Below are 26,154 nucleotides of genomic sequence, written 5' to 3' on the forward strand. Positions count from 1 at the left end.
TAGTATACTATAGTAAACTGTAGTACAATTAAATGTACTATAGGATTTTGCACGCTTTTGTACCACACTGTACTATAGTTTACTATAGTAAACTATAGTTTACTACAGTACATGTACCACAGTTTACTGCAGTTTACTATAGTAAACTGCAGTACAGCGTGGTATTTTCGTAGCAGTACAATTGTACTATAGTACTTTTACTATAGTTTACTACAGTACAGCGTGGTATTTTCGCCGCGGTACATTTGTACTATAGTACTTTTACTATAGTTTACTATAGTACAGCGTGGTATTTTCGTAGCTGTAAAATTTGTACTATAGTACTTTTACTATAGTTTACTATAGTATACTGCAGTACTTTCTTGTAAAAGTACCATAACCTTCCAAATTTAACGGGACGTAATTGTGACCCTAATTTTTGCTGAATCAATTGTTTTGTGTGAATTGAATGTGTGCGTGCATGATCAGGCCAGTGGCTGCAGTCACTCTGTCACATTTGGCAAGAAAGTAAAGGTTCATCACATGTTTATTTTAATTTTTCGGCCGAGCATTAATAATCAAAATTATGTAACAACATTTCTAAATATCCACTCACATGTAAAAGACACAATTTGTCAATTAAATAATAATTTTAAAAAAGGTGTCTATCTTGCACAGTGAGTTACGTACCAAGCTGTTGATTTTTGGTAAATGTCCCAAAGCAGAGACAGTTTTAATTCAATTTTGTTATAACCCTGTTAACCAGAACAAGTAACAATAAAATGCACAAAAGAGATTTAATTATTATAGCACTCTTCTTTGTGGGAATTCATCTTTAGCACAACACATATTTTATCAAAATTATCTCCCCTTCAGCCAAGTTAATTTCTATGATTAGCTTTGAAAGTGACCATGCCTACATGATAACATCAGTACATGAAAAAAACCTGTAACCTGCATCTGGACGTGACAAGAACCTAACTCTGAACAATCAAGTGAGACAATAATTGTCACTATTATTGACCTTGAAATTGATTAATGCAATATATCAAGCTGACTTGATGTCATCCAACCCTGTATGTGTGTGACTTTACATAGAAAAAGTTATTTAGTTACAAAGATCTTGCTTCAAACACATTGAAAATAATACTATTTCTCTGTTATTATTTATTTTTTTTAAAGAACTCAACCCCTCTGTGAACTTAAAAGTTTATGAGGGTCAACTTGACATGGGTCACATCTAGAGGTCATCCAACTTCAATAGCCTGTGAAGTATCAAAGATCTAGCTTTAAAAACATTTCAGAACAAGAAGAGCAAACGCTCGATCGAGTCACTTTCGCAGTTCTGAATATTATATGAGGCATCAGATGGACAGGAAGAAATTGCTATTCACAACACAATGAGTCACGTTCACATAAAATTTGAGCCCGGTCACTTTTATAGTTTCCGAGAAAAGCCCAACGTTAAGTTGTGTGTTGCCGAACAGAAAAGGCTAGTTATCTCCCTTGTTTTTCTGATAACGTTCGTAAAAGGCTACAGATGTAAATACTTTGATGTAAAGAATAATCCTACAAAGTTTCAATCACATCCGATGAACTTTGTCAAAGATATAAAATGTCTAATTTTTCCTTTGACGCTGACCTGTGACCTTGAAAAAGGTCAAAGGTCAACGAAACCATCGTTAAAGTGTAGAGGTCATTGGAGGTCACGACTAAACAAAATATGAGCCCGATCGCTTTGATAGTTTCCGAGAAAAGTCCAACGTTAAGGTGGTGTCTACGGCCGGCCGGCCGGACGGCCGGCCGGACAGACTAACACTGACCGATTACATAGAGTCACTTTTTCTCAAGTGACTCAAAAATATGAACACATGCTTTTGCAACACATCCTCGATATTTGTCAAAAATGTGGTTTTGAAAAAATGCCACATGTGGTCATGTTTGAAATTGATCAAACCATAGCAGTGTGTTAACTTTGTAAATTCTACCTTGAAAACCATCCAAGCAAACAACAATGTTCAATTCTGTCTACCCATTGTAAGTCAGCCTGATTAGTCACCAGGGCCGGAATGTATGTGTCCAGGTCTATCTTAACCCGGGATAAAAGCTTAGCTCGGTCTATCTATCCCCAGGATATCATCGATACTTTAGCGCAATGCATGAGTCGAGACTACAGAAAAGATAACTAACCCAAGCATTCCCCTCAATCTATTTTTGGCATGGGGATTTCCGAATCTCTGCGCATGATAGAATGTCAAGGTTGTTCTAAATTCAGGAATCCGCGTTCGAAAGGTGACGTCGCTCTGTTCTAAATGATCAATGTAGACGTTGACGTCATGAAAAGCGTGACGAAATGTTTTTTTGAACTGGGTTCCGGTCTTGTTCTCGTGCCATTGTTTTCTTCGCGTTGTTGTTTTCTTGTGCAAATTCACATTAGGTAAGGCAAAATGCGGTCCAACAAGGACATTTGTTCTAGGATTCAAGTGAAGTAAGTTGGAGGGAAAGGGAGGGGCTGGGTGGATCGCCATTTCGACTTGAAGTTCAAATTCGTTTTTAACACCGGCAGTGGTCACACAAATCAGCGCGGCAAAACCGAAAAGTTTTTAACAGTTCATATACATCAAACAGGTTATTCCTGTGTGTGAAAACACGGTTTCTTAGCACTTGAAGTGCGACCGCCGCCATGTTGTTTTTGAACTAACCCCGGGATAAGAGACTTATCAGTTCTCTATCCTCGACACATACATTCTGGCCCAGGTGAGTCAAAACTCACTGAATGTTCAATGGAGAGTATTCAGCATGCAACCAGAAAGTATATAGTGTGGCTTATGTCCCTTTTTTCCAAACAGGGTTACAATCATATATGGCAATAATCAAATGCAATGTTCTCTGTCCTCCACATCTGTTTGATTTGTGATTGGTGTCCAGATTATTTGCTACAGGCATCTGATTAAGTTTATAGTAGCTGATGTCCGGTTCCCTTAGCCAGTGACATATGCTTTCCTGTTCTGTAACTTGTATTCATGTTCGCCGATGGCACCCGCTGAACAGTTCTGGTTGTTCTCTAATGGTATCTGCTTTGACGTCTGTAAGTGGTATCAAGGTCCTTCAGCATGCACATATCTGCCGGGAAGTCAACAGGAGGCTCTCTTGCATATGACACCCACACCGGAGCATGGAATGGAACCTGCAATGACAGCAGTATGACTATGAGAAAGCATGCTAACTGAAGCAAATAGGGCCATACTTTAACACTTTCTACCCCACCTATGTTGACCAAGTTATCTTTAGCCGAGACCAGCTGTGCTGCAGCAGGTCACTCAGAATTGTGGTAACTGTGTAGGAACCGTGCTGGAATGCAGGCGTTAGATCGACATTACAGGAAGTGACTGTGTGTACAAATATATCTGTACCAGGTCAGATTGAGCCATATGAGTGGGTACGGATATATCCGTACCTGGGAGACAATGAGTTAAGAGAATGATAATGAAAGCTAACTTAAAAGTGTTGTGGCTTTCAGTGCATATCTAACTTATAAAACTAAGGGCTCCGAAACAGCTGCACCGACTGAGACGGTGGTGGTGGTGGGCGTTTGAAACGTGCTGGTGCGTGTGTTTGTGCTTGCATGTGTGCAGGCGTGAATGTGTTTATCAGTATATCTGTGTGTGTGTGTGACAATTTATTAATACAATAAATGTATATACATCTATACACACCCAAGAAGATAAGGTGCTCAGCAGGTCTGCACTCATGTACGTTGATCCATTATGTCGGAAACAGGCAGAACTGGATCCTCCACCCGACAGTCACTGCTGCAGTGCTGCTCTCAGCTATAAGCAAGAGAAAGCAGCTTGAGTGTTTCATCGCATATAATTCAAGTGTTTGCATACTCCATAGCACCCCCCGCGGGTTAGGGGGAGTCCCATATTGGTTGGGACGAGAAACAATTTACCCGATGCTTGCCAGCATGTTGTAAGAGGCGACTAACGGTTCTGTTTCTCCTTTTACCCTTGTTAAGTGTTTCTTGTAAAGAATATAGTCCATGTTTGTAAAGATTTTAGTCAAGCAATTTTTAAGAAATGTTAAGTCCTTTGTACTGGAAACTTGCAATCTCCCAGTAAGGTCATATATTGTACTACGTTGCAAGCCCCTGGAGCAATTTTTTGATTAGTGCTTTTGTGAACAAGAAACAATTAACAAGTGGCTCTATCCCATCTCCCCCCTTTCCCCTATCCCATCTCCCCCCTTTCCCCGTCGCGATATAACCTTGAATGGTTGAAAACGACGTTAAACACCAAATAAAGAAAGAAAGAATACTCCATAGCGATTAGCTGAAACTAAGTTTTCTATTTAGCTAAAACTATTAGAGGAATACCAAAGGGGTGGCATATATGTCATCCAAAATGTAAGGCAATTTAAAGTGTGATTGACGGACAGAAGCGTTTCAATGATACAAATAGAGAACACTACATGGCCTACTGTGTGTTACCAGGTTTACAAAAGTAAAAGTGAATATTTCAACATTTGAAAAGCAATAAGTGTAAATCTGGTGCCACACAGCAAGCCATGTAGTATTCTGTTTTCATCCTATGTACCGGAGAGATAACCCATGTAATAACTAAACCATACACCCACATGTGGGAATATCATTGAGGTCATGTCAATTTAGCTAGTCTGGCAGGGACCTCATATTCCACTGCTCATGATTACAAAGTCACAGATGCTAAGTCATTCTTGCAACACTTTTGGGCTTGCCATGAGAATGAAGTTTGTCTCGGAGATTTTGCATAAGCAGAGGAAAATGACATCCCTGTCAGGCATGTTGTTTAAACCAACCTCATTTACATGATAGACACGCCTGTGAAGAGATGGTTCATTTATCACATGGGTGGTATCTCTCAGGTAGGCAGAACAATATATCTAATTGCACCAATTTACCTCAAGTACTCAGCAGGTCTGCACACATGTTGATCCATTAGGTCAAAAAACCACCAGAACTCGATATGTTGCCCAAAAGTCACAGATACCGTGGAACCCCCAACTAAGGATCCTGAAAAAATAATTAAAAATGAAGAGCCAACACTTGTACAAATGATCTGTCTTTGTACATACAAGCACATGCACAAATAAATCTGCTTGCACTATGCTGGCTTATAATAGGCATGTGTAATAAAAATGATTTTGGGGGAGCTTCTCGATTCAACGGGAACTTTTGTTGTTGTCAAAAGCAATTTATGCCTCACACATTCTCTCACTCTAAGACTGAACTATGCATTCAAAATAACAAAGGCTAGTTTGTGAAAAGACACTGATTTAAAACGAAAATTTAAAATCAATTATTATATAATCTGTTCTGGGGCTTTTTTCCAGGTCTTCAAAAATTTCACAAACGATAACGGACACATTTTTCAATCCAATGAATCTTTGCAGCACTGTTGGCCGGACAGAAATGACAGTATGTTGACAAAGCCGTGATAAAACCATAGCCAGTCCTACCTTGGCGCAAAGAAGTATGAATGGTCTCTGTGTACTCTACAGTCTCTGAATGTGGCCCTATGTAAAGCACTTGCATGCTTTTCGCTAAGGCGATTCTTGACAGATTCTTCTGGATTTTAGCTTACTGATTTGCCGTAAATGTGTCTAAATTTATGCCAAAATGCAAACAAATCAGCAAAGAGGCATAAGCGAAAGAAAGCAGTTTGAGCTTCATGGCTTAAACTTAAACCAGAGTTAGTATTGCGTTCTAGTTTAAACAATCCTTGGAGGGTATAGGAACTGCATGTGTCATACAAACTTTCAGGCGATCAAAGTGGGCCTTTTAATAATATAGATACAAATATGTACACACCCAGGAAGCTCAGGCGATCAGCAGAATCTGCATACATGTTGATCATCCATGAGGTCAGAAAATGAGCTGAAGTTGATCCTTCACCCAACAGTCACTGCTACAGTGTAGCCAACCATTTAGAACTCTGAAAAATATTTAAAGTAAATCTATTAAAAAGAAGAGCAAATATTTGTACAAAATATCTGCTATTGCATAATAATGAGGTTGTTCTTTGCTACTGGTGACAAGTGGGGGTCATGCTGCTCACACAAACATGCACATATTTCAATACAGTCCAGGGGAGAAACTGGTCACAAAGCACCCAGTACATAAAAGAGAGATAGTAAAATCACCACAATCAAAGAAAATACTACGATCATTCAATACATGCGAGTTGTTCTTCAGTACTACTGACAGAAAGGGGGAAAAGTGGTCAAAATTCAAATCTTTAGTTTTGTTTTTGAAATATAGCTTTTCAGAAAGCAGAAATACTGCAGAAGCAGAAGTATCTGATGTACATAAGAAAAAATCACTGGTTCACATGGTTCTTAAATAATCTAACTTTTAAAGCTGGTTCTTGTGTGTCTGTGTGTATGTTTGTATGATGACGATAGGACCCGAAACGGCTGCACGGACTGAGACAGGAATTGCAGAGAATGTTCTTTGCCACTCGAGTCGTGTCATAAGGTAGATCTACTTTTGGAATAGTAAATTTGAAAGGATTCTTTAAAAAAACAGCGGAAAACATTATATACCCTGTGAGCTATCGAGGATCCTCCCCGTCTGGGCTGTCGAAACATGGTCTTGTTAAAAGACGTTTTCAAATGGTTAACGGGGAGATACACTCGAAGCACATGTAGCGAAGTTATGTTGCCAAATCATGACAGATCAACATTTCACTACACGGATCGATGCACACAGTCGAAATAGATGTGACTTTCAGACGACCGAAGACTACTTACTAGCAGACGACAAGATCTAAATATTTAGATCAGTGAGAGCAATCCGTTGAAGAACAGTTACTTCGCTTATTCGTCTTCAGTTAAGCTTATTTCCCCTGCCATAAGTTTCCTTGCAGATCTGCAGTCGCGTAGTGAAATGAACTAGTGTCATCGGAAGATTCTTCTCAGTCAATGATCAAAGCACAGTAAGTTCTATGCTGACAAAAGTCACTTTTGGAAAACACGACCATTGACTTCATTTATGAGCCCAAAGGTAACAATATCGACAAGAATGTACGCATTTGACATTAAATGAAACATTCATAGACAGTTTCCAACTCACCAGATATGCCAAAGAGCCTTCATTCGTGAAAAACAATGATTTTAATCCGACAGGTACATGTATCGGAAACAATCTCTTGGTAACCAGCTGCGTTTCTCCTTCGGAAGCGACGTGACGGCGCCACATTTGTTTGTTTATGGCTGTTTATCGCGAAACAACACAGTTGAAAATTGTGTGTAAAATATCATAAATGTGTGGCGTGTAATCTCCGAATCAGTTCATTATCCGCGTTTCGATGGTAATTCAGTTAGCGTGGAGTTACTTTGAATCGAAGGCGAAGGTAACCTGCGTTGCATGTGGGACCGCGTGAGCAAATTTAATTGCAATATTTTATACAGGAAGTAAATTTCAATGATTCTGGTTCAGTCTTGTAGATCTGTTATGCAGTGTTTTGGAAGTGTATCTGCTTTTCTACTATGAAGCACATTTGGAGTGAAACGCTGATCGAAGTGGGGTACCCTATGTGGGACATCAGCCGTATGCAGATTACGCCTCAGAACACTCTCACATTTCACAAAGACAACAATAATTTGCAACATTTCTAGGACTGCATCCGTTTTATAAGATACTATTTAAACAAAAACAGCACAAACACGACTATTATCAACAACACAGAACGGGAGGTAAGTCTTCAAAGACGCACCAAGTGTGCGTTCCCGTTTTTGGACGCCATTTTTGCTAGCATTTTCACAGTAAATCTTAATATTTCCATATTTATTGAATGAATTTGGTATTTTCTTGATTGTGCCGATTCTCCTATCTCTCTGTCATGTACTGGGTGCTTTGTGACCAGTTTCTCCCCTAGAATGTATTGAAAAATGCGTCCGTGTGAGCTGACCCCCACTTGTGACCAGTAGCAAAGAACAACTCATATGGTAATATTAAAATTTATTGTGAAAATGGTAGCAAATGTGGCGACCCAAAATGGAAAAGAACACTAGGAGTGTCTTTGCCGACTTACCTCACGTTTTATGTTGTTAATAACAATCGTATCTATGTTCTTATTGTTTAAATATTATCTAATAAAACAGAAATGTTGCCATTTATTAGTGTCTTTGTGAAATGCGAGTGTGTTTCAAGGCATAACCTGCATAGGACTGATGTCACACTTTGAGTACCTAACTTTGATCAGCGTAACGCTCCAAATGAGCTTCAAAGTAGAAAAGCATATACACGACCAAAACACTGCATTCAAAATCTATAAGACTGAGCCAGAATCAATTAAATTTACTTCCCGTATAAAATATTGCTATCAAATTTGTTCATGCCGTCACACATGATGCGCAGGCTACCTCAACTCACACTGAATTACCCTGGGAACGCACTGATTCGGAGATTACACGCCACACATTGATGATATTTTATACACAAAGTTGAACTGTGTTGTTACGCGATAAACAAACAAATGCGCGCTGTCACGTCGCCATGGAGGGAGATGTGCAGGTTACCAAGAGATTGTTTCTGATACCCGTCTGATTACAATCATCATTTTGCACAAGTGAAGGCTCTTTGGCAGCTCTGGTGAGTTGGAAACTGTCTATAAATGTTTCATTTAATGTCAAAAGCATTCATTCTTGTCGATATCTTTGCCTTTTGGCACATAAATGAAGTCAATCATCATGTTGTCCCAAAAAGACTTCTGTCGGCATAAAATGTATGGTGCTTCATTGGCCGAAAAGACTGGACAAATCTTCCACTGCAGGGATGTCGTTAGGCGTCGGACATCGGACATAGACCGATTTAGAGGCTCAAATGTCCGATTCACATAGCCGCATGGCGGTCAGATGTCCTACGGTTTTGAACTAAGCGCTGGCATTGTCCGATAAGAAATCAATTCCTTCGGACAGCGCGATATTCGTTAATGTTCCTTTCAAGATACACATTTTCAAAAAGCGACCAAAGCGACCAAGCACTCTCGCATACAGGTGCACTGAAGTTGTGCAGTGCGGATCTTGCGTTTGGGTGACACCCGTCTGCAGCACATTAAAGTTAGGAGTATGGGAGACAACTCCAACTGACTAAGTCTTGCTTCTGCTTTTGCTTTCAGTTCGAGACATTTTGACGAAGCGCACTGAGTTATGCCACCAAAAAAAATCTAAAGCCTGCCAAAGTTCAACAAAAGCTGAACACATTTGACTATTCAACGGCATCCTGTGCTACATTAGGGTCAAAAACAGGGGGAAACACGGCGAGTGTCATTCTTGAAAATGAAAAAATCCTGACGTCCTATTGAAATTTCTGAAAGCGGTCAAATGTCCTATTGATGCTGAATATATATCTAGGACATTTGTCCTTTTGGTATGAATTTGTAGCAACATCCCTGCACTGACACTAGTTGCTTTCACTACATGAATTACAAACCACAGATCTGCAAGAAAACTTAAGTTGGTGTCACACGGGCGATTCAATCGTGAGATTTATTCCCGCGATCCAATCAGGAGCTGATCGCAGATCAAATCGTAGGCCAAATGTAGTTCAAACTTGTTGAAGATCGACTGTCCTTCCCTTTCTTTAAACACTCTCGTAAATCACAAAACATCTGCTGAACCTGTTACATGATAATTGTTATACTGACGGGCGCTGTGGCGTGGTGGTAAGATGTCGGCCTCTTAATCGGAAGGTCGAGGGTTCGAATCCTGGTCGCGGCCGCCTGGTGGGTTAAGTGTGGAGATTTTTCCGATCTCCCAGGTAAACTTATGTGCAGACCTGCTAGTGGCTTATCCCCCTTCGTGTGTACACGCAAGCACAAGACCAAGTGCGCACGGAAAAGATCCTGTAATCCATGTCAGAGTTCGGTGGGTTATAGAAACACGAAAATATCCAGCATGCTTCCTCCGAAAGCGGCGTATGACTGCCTTAATGGCGGGGTAAAAACGGTCATACACGTAAAATTCCACTCGTGCAAAAAACACGAGTGTACATGGGAGTTTCAGCCCACGAACGCAGAAGAAGTTATACTGCATCCTACAATTGTACGTATGTGCTGCTGTAATTGAACCAGGCTCCTTTCTGTGCACAATTGGTTTTTGTTACACCTGTGTCAGAATGCAAAATTATCTCATATTTTTTTTAAACATTTTACACATAAAAAGAGCAGCCAGGTCGTTGAGGTTGGTATATTTCCTGGAAGGATTATCCTTTCCCGTGTAAAATATTATATTGGTCTCTCAAGTGATTTACAAGAGAGTGAAAACTGAAATACTCACACATGTTCACTGTCAAACAGAAGAGTGCAAATTGTTCCATGACATTTGCTTTACACCCTTGGAAGTCTCCCAATCATTCCTACTTGTTTTGCAGTTTCACAACCTGCAAAATAACAATCAAACTAAGGTAATGATCTTCTTCCTCCTCCTCAGTCTCTTTCTACAATAGAATAAAGATTAAAAATCTAAACTAAAAGAGTGTTTTAAAGTAGTAATTATATCAAATATAACTGTTAATCAAAACTGCACACAGTTAGAAATCTGTACGTATACAACAAACTTAACAAAAACGAATTCCTATAGAAAAACTGCCAAAACACCTTTGAGAAAGAACAGTTCCAACAGCCAGGCTGCATATCTGCATACACAGCAGCAACAACAAACAACAACAGCTGCGAACGGTTACGTTGTCGAAGCAATGCTAATGCAGCAGAACAAATCAAATCAAAGAGTAAATCATACAACTGAACTTCGCTTGGACCAACGTACAGGGAGGGGGGGTTTGCGGTGTGTTTAGCGGGCTGCGCATGCAAACTGACACAAGATCAAGATGATCATGTGCCTGTGGAAAACACAAACGCAGACCAGCAACAACTAAATAAAGCGTACTGCACAAAAGACATCAACTTGATCAAGATATATATACATACTGCAATGACTCGGTGCTCTCTTGTAACCAGTAAAGCCATTATTATGAAAGAAGAAAAACTGCTCAATAGGAACTTCGCTCGAATGTCGCCATTACGAATCGCAACGAACGCTTCTTTTCTTGACAGACTTGTCAGCTGCTAAGTCACATGACACATTTTCGATCACATGTCTTCTGCTATGATTACATTAGGGTCGCTTGGTTCAGCTTGATGCAAAAAAATGAAACAAGTCGCGTAAGGCGAAAATGCAATATTTAGTCAAGTAGCTGTCGAACTCACAGAATGAAACTGAACGCAATGCAACGCAGCAAGACCGTATACTCGTAGTCCACCGCTCACGGCATAGGCAGTGAAATTGACAAGAAGAGCGGGGTAGTAGTTGCGCTAAGAAGGATAGCACGCTTTTCTGTACCTCTCTTTGTTTTAACTTTCTGAGCGTGTTTTTAATCCAAACATATCATATCTATATGTTTTTGGAATCAGGAACCGACAAGGAATAAGATGAAAGTGTTTTTAAATTGATTTGGACAATTTAATTTTGATAATAATTTTTATATATTTAATTTTCAGAGCTTGTTTTTAATCCGAATATAACATATTTATATGTTTTTGGAATCAGCAAATGATGGAGAATAAGATAAACGTAAATTTGGATCGTTTTATAAAAAAAAATTTTTTTTACAATTTTCAGATTTTTAATGACCAAAGTCATTAATTAATTTTTAAGCCACCAAGCTGAAATGCAATACCGAAGTCCGGGCTTCGTCGAAGATTACTTGACCAAAATTTCAACCAATTTGGTTGAAAAATGAGGGCGTGACAGTGCCGCCTCAACTTTCACGAAAAGCCGGATATGACGTCATCAAAGACATTTATCAAAAAAATGAAAAAAAACGTTCGGGGATTTCATACCCAGGAACTCTCATGTCAAATTTCATAAAGATCGGTCCAGTAGTTTAGTCTGAATCGCTCTACACACACACACGCACACACGCACGCACATACACCACGACCCTCGTTTCGATTCCCCCCTCGATGTTAAAATATTTAGTCAAAACTTGACTAAATATAACAACTTTTATTGGTACACGGCGAGTAGGTGGTGTGCTTTCTGCCAGCTACTGAAGCCGCGCGCGAGGCAATGGGGCGTTACTCTACTCTGACCTTTTATCGGCCACGCGATCAGTACATCCTCACTGTTATCCCCCCCCCCCCCCCCCCCCCCCCCCCCCCCCTCCCCTTCATTTTTCTCCCTATGAATTTTGTGTGTGTGAAAACATGTAACAGACAGTCCCAGGATTCGTATGTTTAAAGTGAGATGATATGGCTATTGGTAAGCAAGTAAAACTGACCATGCATACAGCCTTTATCAATTTATTTTGTTACCTTTTTTCCCCCTCCAAACTATACTTTTATTTCAAATATAAAATTTTCGTTCTTTTTAGATCGGGCCAGGAACTCCACACGCAAATTTCGTATACTTTCGCCGGATCAGTTTTGAAAGTTCCCAAATGTAAAATATGCAACTATGATGCTAGTGACATACGATATGAAAGACAAAACAAATCCTTAGCAGAAAAAAACAATGCTTCAGCGGATGATGACATTATTCAAAGTTGCTGCAGAAAAACAATTTTCTTCTGCAGCGGCATTTGTTTTTCTGCAGAATAACCGAATAATGTCATAATCCGCTAAGGATACAAAACGATAGGGAGAGAAACACAAAGAAAAAGAAGAACAAGTCGCGTAAGGCGAAAATACAATATTTAGTCAAGTAGCTGTCGAACTCACAGAATGAAACTGAACGCAATGCAACGCAGCAAGACCGTATACTCGTGGTCCACCGCTCACGGCATAGGCAGTGAAATTGACAAGAAGAGCGCGCGAGCGGGGTAGTGGTTACGCTATGCTGCATAGCACGCTTTCCTGTACCTCTCTTCGTTTTAACTTTCTGAGCGTGTTTTTAATCCAAACATATCATATCTATATATTTTTGGAATCAGGAACCGACAAGGAATAAGATGAAAGTGTTTTTAAATTGATTTCGAAAAAAAAATTTTGATAATAATTTTTATATATTTAATTTTCAGAGCTTGTTTTTAATCCGAATATAACATATTTATATGTTTTTGGAATCAGCAAATGATGGAGAATAAGATAAACGTAAATTTGGATCGTTTTATAAATTTTTAATTTTTTTTACAATTTTCAGATTTTTAATGACCAAAGTCATTAATTAATTTTTAAGCCACCAAGCTGAAATGCAATACCGAACCCCGGGCTTCGTCGAAGATTACTTGACCAAAATTTCAACCAATTTGGTTGAAAAATGAGGGCGTGACAGTGCCGCCTCAACTTTCACGAAAAGCCGGATATGACGTCATCAAAGACATTTATCAAAAAAATGAAAAAAACGTTCGGGGATTTCATACCCAGGAACTCTCATGTCAAATTTCATAAAGATCGGTCCAGTAGTTTAGTCTGAATCGCTCTACACACACACACACACACACACAGACACACAGACACACAGACACACACACGCACATACACCACGACCCTCGTTTCGATTCCCCCTCGATGTTAAAATATTTAGTCAAAACTTGACTAAATATAAAAAAGGGGGAGTGTATCAATTGAAACCTTTCTGAGAAAACAACCACCCAACCATTATTGAACTATGATGTTCTTCGTGCAGCAGGGCATAAAGCCATCACAAGTCCATCGTCAGTCCTCATCGAGGTGCCGGCTGTGGGGTGTGTGTAGAATCTGCGCAGAAATTAAACAGGCAACCTGAACAGCTGTCAAGCCATTATATTGTGATACACACACACACACACACACACACACACAGTAACTGTACACAGCATTGTGAAATGATTTAGAAGAGAGAGAGAGAGAGAGAGAGAGAGAGAGAGAGAGAGAGAGAGAGAGAGAGAGAGAGAGAGAGAGAGAGAGAGAGAGAGAGAGAGAGAGAGAGAGAGAGAGAGAGAGCACGCCAATGCAATCGTATGTAAGCATCATGTGGTGGTCGAAGCAATGTCGCGGTACACTGTGAACCTGTCGGTTACAGGATTTGAACCCCCCATGAACCCATGCACCAAAAGATAACACAAAAGGAAATATGACCGTTTTCTTTCTTTTTCTCCTTGTTAATTTCTTAGTGACACTGTTTTATGTATTAGGAAAAGCAACTGAGTACGGGGCACCATGCGTTTAGGCCAAAAAAAAAAATAGGTGTGGTTACGGTAACCTAGCCCCAAAAAATAGGGTAGGAAGGTAGGCAATCACTTTTTTTTTTTTAAACTTTTTTTTCTAATGTGTACAAATTAAACCTACTTGACAGGGAAATAAGTGTGCGACTCGGGCGCTTTCGCTTTCATTGCGTTTTCTGGATTCGTTTTTTTTTTCTTTTTTTTTTCTTTTTTTGACAAATGTAATAAAAAGTTATAGGGTCGGCCCCTAAAAATAGGGTAGGTCGGGTTACCGTAACCACACCTATTTTTTTTAGGCCTTATTAATTCTATATTGTGCATTCTATGCATGTAATGTGTTCTATGCATAGAGAATGCATTCTATACGCATAAAATAGCTTTCTTTGTGCATAGATCTAGAATGCATTATCTGCCCACAGAAAGCATTCTTTGCATAGAATGCTTTCTATGTGCATAGAATGTATTCTTTAGTATTATGCATTTTGTATGTGAACCAACAATTCATTTGTATAACATAAATGTTTATTCTCTACGTCGAATTGAATTATATAACAGGGAATGACATTCTTTACATTGAAAGAATTCTATGTTATAGAACAAAATTCCCTGTTATAAAATTCATTTCTATGTTACAGAATTGATTAGTTTGTGATAATACTGATATATCAGTTATCACAGAATTTGATTCTTTGTGTACACAATAATATGAAATGTTCACAATGTATTCCATGTGTACATTATTCTTTGTGCAAAATGCATTCTATGTGCCGCGCCGCAATTCATTCTGTGATCACCATAGAATGCATTTTACAGATATAATTTAATTCTATTGCAATAGAATTAAATTCAACTACTTTTTTTTTTAAACAAAGAATCAAATTCAAATATATGAAATCTTACTCTGTAACAAAGATTCAAATCCTGTAAGTATAGAATTGAATCCAATGTATAGAACTACATTCTATAGCATTTATAGAATAATATTTCATGTTATACAAATAAATTCTTTGTTCAGATACAAATTTACGATTGACACAGAATGCATTCTATGCACACAATGCATTCTATGCGCATATAATGTTTCTAAGAACATAGAATGCCTTCTATGCATATAATGCTCAATATGCAATTAATGGACATATGGCGCCCCCATTTCACAAAGAAACGGAAAAAATGATTTTTATAGCTACTGTAGTTGATATTCATGAACTTGACGTAGTAGCTTTCACTCCAACGTGCTCTGTGGTATTCTGTTGGGAAGCTGCAAAGACCAAATGCAATCAGAAATCGTCTACTGATAGCGCAGCAGTAGAATCTACTGAAAGTGTAGCAGTAGAAGATGAAACTGTGAAGAGAAAATGATGTCGGTAGATCTATACACAATGACTCCCATCGTCCGTTTCCCCGTTCATCAACTCTCTCAGGGACATAGACAGGCACAAACACATAGTATACTAGGGACACACACACACGCCGCACACACACACACACGCACGCGCGCATACTTCATACATTATCATTGAGTGGAGACCCCGAAGTAGTTAACATACATGTGTACAATCTATGATCACATAAACTTACATAGAACTTACCAGCTAGGGTTGAGAAATTATTCTGCCAACTTCAATTGAATGGTTCTGCGTCCACTGTGATTCACTTCTTATCTGTTGACTGGACGTAGATCTAACTCTGGGCGAGAACCGGGTGGCTGAACAGAGGTGAACACGGAGTAAACAGGGAGTGACTGCAAGCGAGATAATAAACTAAGAGTAATACCTAATATACTGGACTCGCAACGAAATATATAAACAAATGACAATGGACAACGTTTCGACCTAAAGGTCTTCAACAGGTAAAAAAAATGAAAACAACAATACATTTATAACAAAACGACTTATCAGAGAAGATGGCGATGCTTCACAGCGCATCGCCATCTTCTCTGATAAGTCGTTTTGTTATTTGTATTGTTGTTTTCATTTTTTTAACCTGTTGAAGACCTTTAGGTCGAAACGTTGTCCATTGTCATTTGTTTATATATTTCGTTGCGAGTCCAGTATATTAGGTATTACTCTTAGAGGTGAACACTTCAAAGTAAAACCAAAGCTGTAAATCAGTCAACAGTGTGTTCAAACAAAACCAAACTGCACATCTTGCTTACCACTCTGGGAAGATCGAGATTCGACCACATGATACATGTACACTTTGTGATTTCCTGATTTCATCCTCAACCGTTTGTTGTGACCTCCCGTTTGTTCACAGATCTAAATGCAAGGAATGGCATTTTCGGCTAGAGAAAAATAAAGATGTTGATACAATCTAATCAACCCGTACTCCTCTGACTGTGTTTTAAATACAACTCTTCAATCATAATTTTGCTATCCATTTTGTCGGACTTTCTAGCAGCAATTCAAACAGAAAATAATGAATGCATGTTGCATTAACTAAAAATATCACAAGAAAAAATGGAGTAGATCTAACGTAACTATGAACAAAAATGACAAGACGTTTCTCTACAACATGCCCACAAATGTTTGATCCCAGGTAGCACTCACATTAGGAAATGGGCTTTTGTTATAACATGGACACAAAAATTATATATATACTGTCTCACTTACCTTGCAAGTGTGAACAAACAAACATGAGTTGAACAGCGCGCTCTCAGACTTTAAAAAACAAAATGGCTGACAGTAACTCACAGTTGTCTGTTTACCGCATTTTACTGTGTGAGCAGAAATGAAGTGCTTGACATTCATTCTTGGAAAAGTTTCCAAAAGGACTAAAAAATGAAATTGAATAAATCATAAATAGAAAAACAGTATTATTCTGCAGATGTATTCATGTTACATGCACGTTTGCAAAATGAATAGTGCATGTCCTTCGCGCAATGATACGTAGTACTTTTTGAATAAAGTACCGGCAGTCTCCTGAAAGTACTACAGTAAGCGTAGTACTTTTACTTCAGCTGTGGTACTTGTACTTCACCAGGGTACTCTCGGTACTATAGTACAAAGTACAAAGTACTCTAGTGTACCACACAGTACTATAGTACATGGTACATTTACTTCACAGTACTATAGTACAAAGTACTTTGTACTATAGTACAATATGGTACATACTATAGTACATGGTACATTTACTGCAGTTTACTATAGTACAGGGTACATTTACTATAGTTTACTATAGTTTACTATAGTACATCGTGTGGTACTTTTTCAGCTGGGCAGCTACCCCTCAACCCCCCCTCCCTCTCTCTCATTCCCTCCAGCCATGTACTGTTTGGGGCTGTGGCCAGAGAGGCCAGCTGCACTGTTCACTCAGAGCAAAACCAGTTGACTGTGTCGTAACTTTTGACAAATCAAGACAACTGAAGGGTTCACAGATTAGGCAACCGACTCACTGGTCAAGGCTGAGGGGAAACAAGAGTATCTTGTCAATGAAAGAGGTTACACACAGACACACGATGCTGATAACTGTGGCCGGTTTTTCACTCTCTTTCGCTCAGGACCTTCATCGACTGTGGTTTCTGTTGTTTACGTCCAACAGACAAGAATAAAGAGCACAGTGCAGTTTCATGTTGGCATCTTTGCATGTACTCCACTCCTGACCAAAACTACCCCCCCTCCTGATGGGTACACGTGCACTCAAGTTATCAGTGACTGTCATCACGCCATTGCGGCTGTGATCTTTGTACCAAGAGCCGGACTGCTGCGTCGCCCAAAACAAATAACGGTTTATGGTGTGACGAAAAAAAGAACAGGGCCGGAGTGCTATGTAAATTATGAGCAGTGCTTCCAAACCCATTTAAAAAATATGACACCACCAGCTTGTTCCCGCATATTGAGCCAGGATTTTTTGTTTTGGCAAAAGGATGTTGCAGTTCCGGAGCAAATGATCAAAATTTCTTTGCGAATTTGCGTTCAAACGTGTTTTTCCCATAATATAACAATGCACAGCTCGAAAATATGGCCAAGAACAAATCTACGGTACTTCGAAGAAAGAAGAATAACAACATTCTTGTAAATTACGACTTGCAATTTACCATGTGCGCTGTAAAATCTCCCTACCTTCAAAGCAGACGAAAAGCAGACATCTTCATTTTCTTCCGAGGGAGAAATCGTTGGTCATAAAGTCTTGCAGGACCCAAACATACTTCTGTACGCTTTTTTTCTTGTCATATTCAGTTGCTTCGCAAAAATAAAATGTCATTGGTTTTCTCAACTTCTCAAGTCAGTCAAAACGACCGCAGAACACAGAACTGGGAAATGACACTGATTGAAATACGAAAGATCTTCGATGACGAAAGTATAAATGACGTCATGTGGTCACACCTATCTCAAGAACTAAGCATCGCTCAGAACCAGCGCCCTTCCATTACAAGGGCTTTCTCTGTTTACTGTCTCTGCCTGTCTCGATCTGTGTCTGTCTGTCTCTCTGTCTAATGGAAGGGCGCTGGTTCTGAGCGACGCTTAAGTTCTCGAGATAGGTGTGACCAGATGACGTCATTTATACTTTCGTCATCGGAAATCTTTTGTATTTCAATCAGTGTCATTTCCCAGTTCCGTGTTCTGCGGTTGTTTTGACTGACTTGACAAGTTGAGAAAACCAATGACACTTCATTTTTGCGAAGCAACTGAATGTGAAAAGAAAAGAAAGCGTGCAGAAGTATGTTTGGGTCCTGCAAGACTTTATGACCAACGATTTCTCCCTTGGAAGTAAATGAAGATGTCTGCTTTTCTTCTGCTTTGAATGTAGGGAGATTTTACAGCGCACACGGTAAATTGCAAGTCATATTGGACAAGAATTTTGTTATTCTTCTTTCTTCGAAGTACCATAGATTTGTTCTTGGCCATATTTTGGACCTGTGCATCGTAATATTATGGGAAAAACACGTTTGAACGCAACTTCGCAAAGACATTTTGATCATTTGCTCCGGAACTGCAACGTCGATTTGCCCAAACAAAAAAATCTGGCTCAATATGCTGGTAGTCATATTTTTTAAATGGGTGTGGAAGAACTGCTTATAATTAACATAGCACTCCGGCCCTGTTCTTTTTTTCGTCACACCCAAAACCGTTATTTGTTTTGGGCGACGCAGCATTTGTCTGTCTCTCTTTCCCTCGGACTCTCTCTCTCTCAGCCTCAGTCTCTGTGTCTCTATCTGTCAAGTCTGTCTGTCTCTCCCTCCCTCTCCTTGTTTAATAAGGAATTTAGTTAGAAAGAACTAGACGTATTTCAGTGAATTTGATTGACTGAATGGTTAATCACTCCTCAGCGTTCTTGTTTTAATAATAATTATTATAATTGAAACTTCACTTTACCTGAGACTGACAGGCCTTTTGGAATCCACAAAAAGTGTGACGTCACCAGTGTTGGAGTCCACATACACAGTTCCATTTCCATCATCGACCACGTGATACGTCAACACGTCATCAGCATCAGGGTCATGCCCTTGCAGATTGAAGGTTACATTCTCCCCTGAATTTCCAGTAACCGTTCCGTTGAAATTGAGAACAGGAACCGTGTTTTCTTAAATAAAAAAAATGTGACTTTCTTTACAAACATATAAAGCCAAACAAAAATATATGTTGGTTTAGGGTAACGTGACAAAAAAAGAGAGGGTCGGTAGGTCGGCTTTTTCATTTTTATTTTATTTTTATTTTTTTAAACTTACTCGATTTTAAAGGGGGTTACTTCCCTTAGTATGGTTCACAAAATGTGCCAACAGGTTTGTTTTTTCAGAAATGAAAAAAAATTTTAGGGTCGGCGGGAAAAAATAGGGTCAGTCGGGTTAACCTAAACCAACATATATTTGTATTTGGCCTAACAGCATTCATGTATCATATGTATCACTCTACATAATACAGTTTCACATATTACCAAGGAAGACTGCTCAGAGGGATGAATAATATTTCCTTCTTTGTGAATGTTTTGCTTCCTGGACAGTTCGTTTCCTTGGTGACCCCGGCATGTAAACTTGGCCAAAAAATTATTGCAACAACTTTCGCACGCTAACAAAAGCGGTAAAACGCAATCCATTTTAGTTCAACTTTATATGCTGGAAAAGGTAATTATGTCCACCGTTCATATCATTTGTCCGATCGGTGGTAATTTGTATGGGCATCCCGTTACAAACAAGGTCACCCCTAAAATCGACCTGACAAAAACCATTGCCCCGTGTTTTAAAATCTGCAAAAAATCAGAATGTGCACTTACCAAACACTTATGACTACCGTTATAAAGGCCATTCAATTTCCAGTTCAGAGCATTTTTTTTTGATGCACCTTACTTCTCTAGTCTTTGTGTAGCCTTTTGACAAAGGCGGTAGGGGTCAACCGTTTCAGAGGCCAAAAAAGAAGTATTTGGTAAGTGTACATTCTGATTTTTTGCAGATTTTAAAACACGGGGCAATGGTTTTTGTCAGGTCGATTTTAGGGGTGACCTTGTTTGACAGGCTGTAACGGGATGCCTATACAAATTACCACCGATCGGACAAATGATATGAACGGTGGACATAATTACCTTTTCCAGCATATAAAGCTGAACTAAAATGGATTGCGTTTTACCGCTTTTGTTAGCGTGCGAAAGTTGTTGCAAGAATTTTTTGGCCAAGTTTACATTCTATTCCCCCAAAAAGCGCCCACTGGTGCAATGAAGTATTTGTCAACACACACACACACACACAATTTTATATCCTAAAGGCAACAAGCACCTGTTTGAGTGAGAGAGTGTGTGTGTGTGCGAGTGTGTGTGTGCGAGTGTGTGTGTGTGAGTATGTGTGTGTGTGTGTGTGAGTGTGTATGTGTGTGTGTGAGTGTGTGTGAGTGTGTGTGTGTGTGTGAGTGCATGTGTGTGCATGAGTGTGTGTGTGAGAGAGAGAGGGGGGGGGAGGGTAGGAGACTCTGATTATTTTCCATTGTTCATTGCCTGCAATATTGCATATCATGATCCTGAGCATCCCAGGCAAAGACGGGATTTCTGCCAGTAAATAAATAAAGGAGTAATTAAATAAATACATAGTATGGATAAATAAATAATCAGTAAATATATACACCAATATCTAAAGAAACAAATAGATAAATAAACAAACAAATAATTACATAAATATAGAAAGCTGAACGAAAGACAGAACGAATGAAAAAACAACAACAAAGAAACAAACAAAGAAGGCGGATAAAAGAATCCGATCTTGTTGACGCTGAATGTGTAGATGTTTTCAGGGGACAACAACCACCACAAGAAAAGTGTGAGCTCACTGGTGACACTCTCTCTGTCATCTGCAGTCTTGGCGGTGGCTTTGGTGGCATTGGCAATGGCGGTGCTCCCTGTGGCCACGTAGTCATAGATGCACGCCACGTTGGTTGCTCCGCACAGATCTTCAGCAGCCTCTCTGCTTTCCGTGGAAACCTCATCCAAAAAGACAGGCCTGAACTCAGGGTGGGCGTAGTCGTTTGGAACTTCTCTCGGTTCATAACGAAGCACTGTGTCGCTGACTGTCACAGCCCCTGGACAGTAGAAACAGCCTCAAACAGTAAAGGGAGGGTCTGTAAAGGTTAAAGTCATGATTATGATTGCTTTTAGCTATAATAATTCACCAGTTTCTCTGACCTGATCAAAACTAATGTTTTGTGTCTTACATGATCCAGAAAAGGGTAGGTCTCCTTGTGGTATCAGCTATGACAAAGCAGTTACTTTCTACACAGGGTATGGTGAAAGGGCGTTCACTTCTAACACAAATGCACTTCTCTTCTCCACAGATTCGTATAGTTGATTTTCACATCTATCATTTCGCTTTCTGATGAAAGCATGAGCATCAGAAACATTGATAACAAAACGACAACAGTAGCACAGAGAGGCTAGTTACATTTGGGTCCAAAGTCTTCATAGATTTGCCTGTCGGTGAGATCAGCACTCAAGGTTGTGCCGTCGGGCAGGACAAAGTCATCGCCTTTGACGTCGTTAAAATTTCCAAGTAGTCCTCTGGTCTTGTTCTTAAAACCCGGTGGCATGCCTATGGATATGTCGAGCGCCTTGAAACCGATGGAAATGGTCAGCTCGATTTCTGAAAATACATGATTTTTTTGTGATGAAAAAAACACCTAACAGATTTCACAATGATATATAACGGCAGGGGCAAAAAAATTTGACATCAAATTCTTAAGGTCTTTGTTCAAACAAAAGAGAAGGAAGAGCTTCGTATACTGACATACCGTGCTTGGGGAGGTCATAAGAAGAAGAAAACAGATCACTGAATTCTAACATACACCCGACTCACTGTTTATACAGATCCAATGACACAGCACCAACGAGACAGCAACTTTAATGATGAAACATTCATTTTCTTTGGTGTCAAGATGGAGGGAATGACTTGTGAATAGAAAAGAAACAAGTCGCGTAAGGCGAAATAACAACATTTAGTCAAGCTGTCGAACTCACAGAATGAAACTGAACGCACTGCATTTTTTCACCAAGACCGCATACTCGTAGTTTCGTCAGTCCACCGCTCGTGGAAAAGGCAGTGAAATCGACAAGCCAGAATAGTGCGGTAATGGTCGCGCTCAGTAGGATAACACGCTTTTGTGTATCTCTCTTCTTTTTAGCGTACTGACTATGTATATGTTTTTGGAATCAGGGACCGACAAGGAATAAGATGAAATTGTTTCTAAATCGATTTCGGACAATTAATTTTAATCATACTTTTCATACTTTTAATTTTCAGAGCTTGTAATCCAAATATAACTTATGTATATGTTTTTGGAATCAGAAAATGACAAAGAATAAGATGAAATTGTATTTGGATCGTTTAAAAAACCCAATTTTTTAATGACAAGTTTCCGATTTTTAATGACCAAATTCATTAATTATTTTTTAAGCCACCAAGCTGAAATGCAATACCAAAATCCGGCCTTTGTCGAAGATTGCTTTGCCAAAATTTCAATCAATTTGATTGAAAAATGAGGGTGTGACAGTGCCGCCTCAACCGTTTTACAAAAAGCCGGATATGACGTCATCAAAGACATTTATCAAAAAAACGACAAAAAAAGTCCGGGAATATCATTCCCAGGAACTCTCATGTCAAATTGCATAAAGATCGGTCCAGTAGTATAGTCTGAATCGCTCTACACACACACACACAGACAGACACACACACACACATACCACGACCCTCGTCTCGATTCCCCTTCTATGTTAAAACATAAAATGTAAAAAGCTTAATGTTTTAAGGAGGTGGACCTGACGTGATAACAATCCCCCCCGAGTTAGCTGCTTTGTGCATTTACTCTGTGCATGGGCGCACGAGGGCTGTTGGTTCTATCATGTGTATGTCATCATACGGTCTGGTAAGTTTTGTTGTTTGGGATATGAAACAATCCACCACCTTTACTGTCTGTAAATTGGTTTCACCTGTATTGCGAAGTCATGCTGACCTGTTCAATCAGTCAGTGGTCTGTTCAATCACTCAGTGCTCTGTTCAATCAGTCAGTGCTCAGTTCAATCAGTCAGTGCTCTGTTCAATCAGTCAGTGCTCTGTTCAATCAGTCAGTGCTCTGTTCAATCAGTCAGTGCTCTGTTCAAGACTGACACCACTTCACCAACAGGTTGACTGGCATCATTCTCACCTGAAGTAAAGGTGACGACAAAGCTGTCATTGGACCTCTTCAACATGTAGCTCTCAGACTCTGCTAGCACCGAGTCATTGCCTGCGTCGCGGAAAGCCGTGCTGTAGTCAGTGTTGTTGCCATAAGCGATCAGAGCTGTTTGGGAAATAAAAAAGAGTCATTCTGTAGGATATATCTTCATAATTAGGGCAGTATAATAAATAATATTCATTTGTCTTGATGGCATATTAGCTATAGAAATTATTTTTATTTGGTAGGAGGAGCATCAATAAACTTACAGTCATTTGTATTTGGGTCAAGGCCAACAAACACTCGGATCCCATTCTCTTCCGCCCCGAAAGCTGTGAACACAGTTGCGTTTGTGAGAGAGCCATTCTCAGTCTCTGCCAATCCAGTTCGACCCTGAAGGGTGAAGTTCAGGTCATCAGAGGTCAAGGTGATCATAGTGTATTCTCCCCATCCGTTGAATGTGTACTCTCCTCCGTCCAGTGTTTTGATGTGAGGGTCACCCCACGTCCATGCTGAGGAACATAAAACAGAACAAAGAAACTGTAAACTAACTGATCATAATCCCTGGTGTGCAAAGAGGGACATTGCCTTTCAAGCAGTAACCACTTTTCTTATATATCAAAAGACAGAATAAGTGTCAGTTAAAAAAGCCGATTAAAAGTGCAATACCTAAAAATCCACACTTACAATCAGATTTTTTGTCAAATTCCAAACTCAAACAAATCTAAATCAGTATGGTTGTTTTGATAGACAAATATAGTGATGATAGTGGAAGAGTAAGGCAGATTCACAGGTAAACAAACGATTCATACAACACTCGCTGTGCATTGTTTAACTTCCGTTTACAATGGAGCAATACGTCACCTACATCCACACATTAACTTTACTGAAGTAATATAGATATTGACTCTTACCAATGTTTCTACCATGAACAATTGTAAAAGAGAGAAAAGAATTGGCAATAGAAAGCCAACACAGTAAAAACGTAGAGTACAACTGATTTTCCTAAAATGTTGTTCAAAGGAATGAGCTGATGATGGATACTCACAGAAACTGAAAGGGATTCTTGTGCTGCATTCACCAACAGGCCGCAGCTCATAGTACATGTTGCAGTAGCGGTCGCTGGTGGTGTTATAGCAACACACGTCGTGGGCCAGGCGATCTTCTTGCTGGTAGTCACGCCTCAGCGACCAGAAGGCTGGGTTAAAGGCGGTGGCTGAACCAGCTTGAGGACCATTGGTTATGAACTGACCAAAACTGGATGACCACCACCACCACCACCAGCTCCACCGGTAGCAGCATTCCTGGTGCGTGGACAAAGAAAGGCTTCATGTAAAGATTTCACTCTCGAGATCGACATTTCAACACCGTTTTCTATTGCTCTTGTGAGATTGACCCCCATGAGTTTAGTCAAAAAGGAGCTTGGACTTATCTGAGGAATATCCACAAGGTACAGCAGTCCCTCTCATGAACGGACACCCTTGGGCCATAGCAAAACTGTCCGTACATTGCAGGTGTCCGGTCACGGGAGGGGGTGACCACACCACCCCCTCCCCCATACACTCACACAGAGACACACAAACACAGGATTGAGTCTATGCTAATCACTTCTTGTGGCTACTAAACAATAACAATAAACTCCTAATACTTCTTTAAACGTTCTGTAAAAATGATTTGTATGAAAAGTGTTGAAAAGAAGAGATAAAATAAATCCTCAAGGCAGTGAACACACTCACCATGCACTGACATACGAAAGCAGCCACACAAACACAGCACAGAGGAGCGTGTGCAGATGCTTTGCAAGAATAAGCTTGAAAACCAGTTTGAATGAATAGCAGCAGATAGAGCTGCATGTCATAATCATGTAATTTATTTTCTTCTTGTCTGGCTTTAGGCCCTATTGACTGCATGCCGATCATGTGGCATGGCAGTGACTTTTCACCCTTCAGTCGGAAATACACTGAACATAACACAGCTCCCACTCTCCCTCACTAATGCCTACCCCAAGCCGTGACAACTGATGCTTGGAAATTGTGTGGAAGATTACACCTCTCTATTTCTCTCCAATGCTCTTCCTGCTGACATGTAGTGACACTGGACACCCCACTGAGTTTAGCCAGCTACCCCTCCACACCCCCCTCCCTCTCTCTCACTCCCTCCAGCCATGTACTGTTTGGGGCTGTGGCCAGAGAGGCCAGCTGCACTGTTCACTCAGAGCAAAACCAGTTGACTGTGTCGTAACTTTTGACAAAGCAAGACAACTGAAGGGTTCACAGATTAGGCAACGGACTTACTGGTCAAGGCTGAGGGGAAACAAGAGTATCTTGTCAATGAAAGAGGTTACACACAGACACACGATGCTGAGAA

At 39.8% G+C, this 26,154-nt stretch overlaps 1 protein-coding gene and 1 long non-coding RNA gene across 4 annotated transcripts in view; both read right to left on the reverse strand.

Moving 5' to 3' along the window:
- Positions 1-26,154, reverse strand: part of LOC138947652 (uncharacterized) — a 185,347-nt gene that overhangs the window by 101,544 nt on the left and 57,649 nt on the right. Inside the window, exons 16-21 of the mRNA XM_070319175.1 lie at positions 24,836-25,091; positions 24,057-24,299; positions 23,779-23,913; positions 22,023-22,220; positions 21,415-21,663; positions 19,480-19,687 (exon numbers count right to left, since the gene is read on the reverse strand). Coding sequence (XP_070175276.1) covers positions 19,480-19,687; positions 21,415-21,663; positions 22,023-22,220; positions 23,779-23,913; positions 24,057-24,299; positions 24,836-25,091 — 1,289 coding nt within the window. The remainder of the gene's footprint in view (positions 1-19,479; positions 19,688-21,414; positions 21,664-22,022; positions 22,221-23,778; positions 23,914-24,056; positions 24,300-24,835; positions 25,092-26,154) is intronic.
- LOC138947650 (uncharacterized) lies at positions 509-16,874 on the reverse strand. Of its 3 annotated transcripts, none has more exons than XR_011449743.1 (8): positions 16,777-16,874; positions 15,754-15,869; positions 13,615-13,715; positions 10,297-10,399; positions 5,828-5,951; positions 4,918-5,029; positions 3,696-3,809; positions 509-3,166 (listed from the first exon to the last, which is right to left on the reverse strand). It is a non-coding gene; the product is annotated as an uncharacterized lncRNA (long non-coding RNA). The 3 variants fall into 3 exon arrangements; XR_011449742.1 differs by having other exon boundaries at positions 15,754-15,905; positions 16,777-16,873; XR_011449744.1 differs by having other exon boundaries at positions 13,590-13,715; positions 15,754-15,905; positions 16,777-16,873.

The sequence above is a fragment of the Littorina saxatilis genome, linkage group LG14, assembly GCF_037325665.1.
Source record: "Littorina saxatilis isolate snail1 linkage group LG14, US_GU_Lsax_2.0, whole genome shotgun sequence".
NCBI lineage: Eukaryota > Metazoa > Mollusca > Gastropoda > Littorinimorpha > Littorinidae > Littorina > Littorina saxatilis.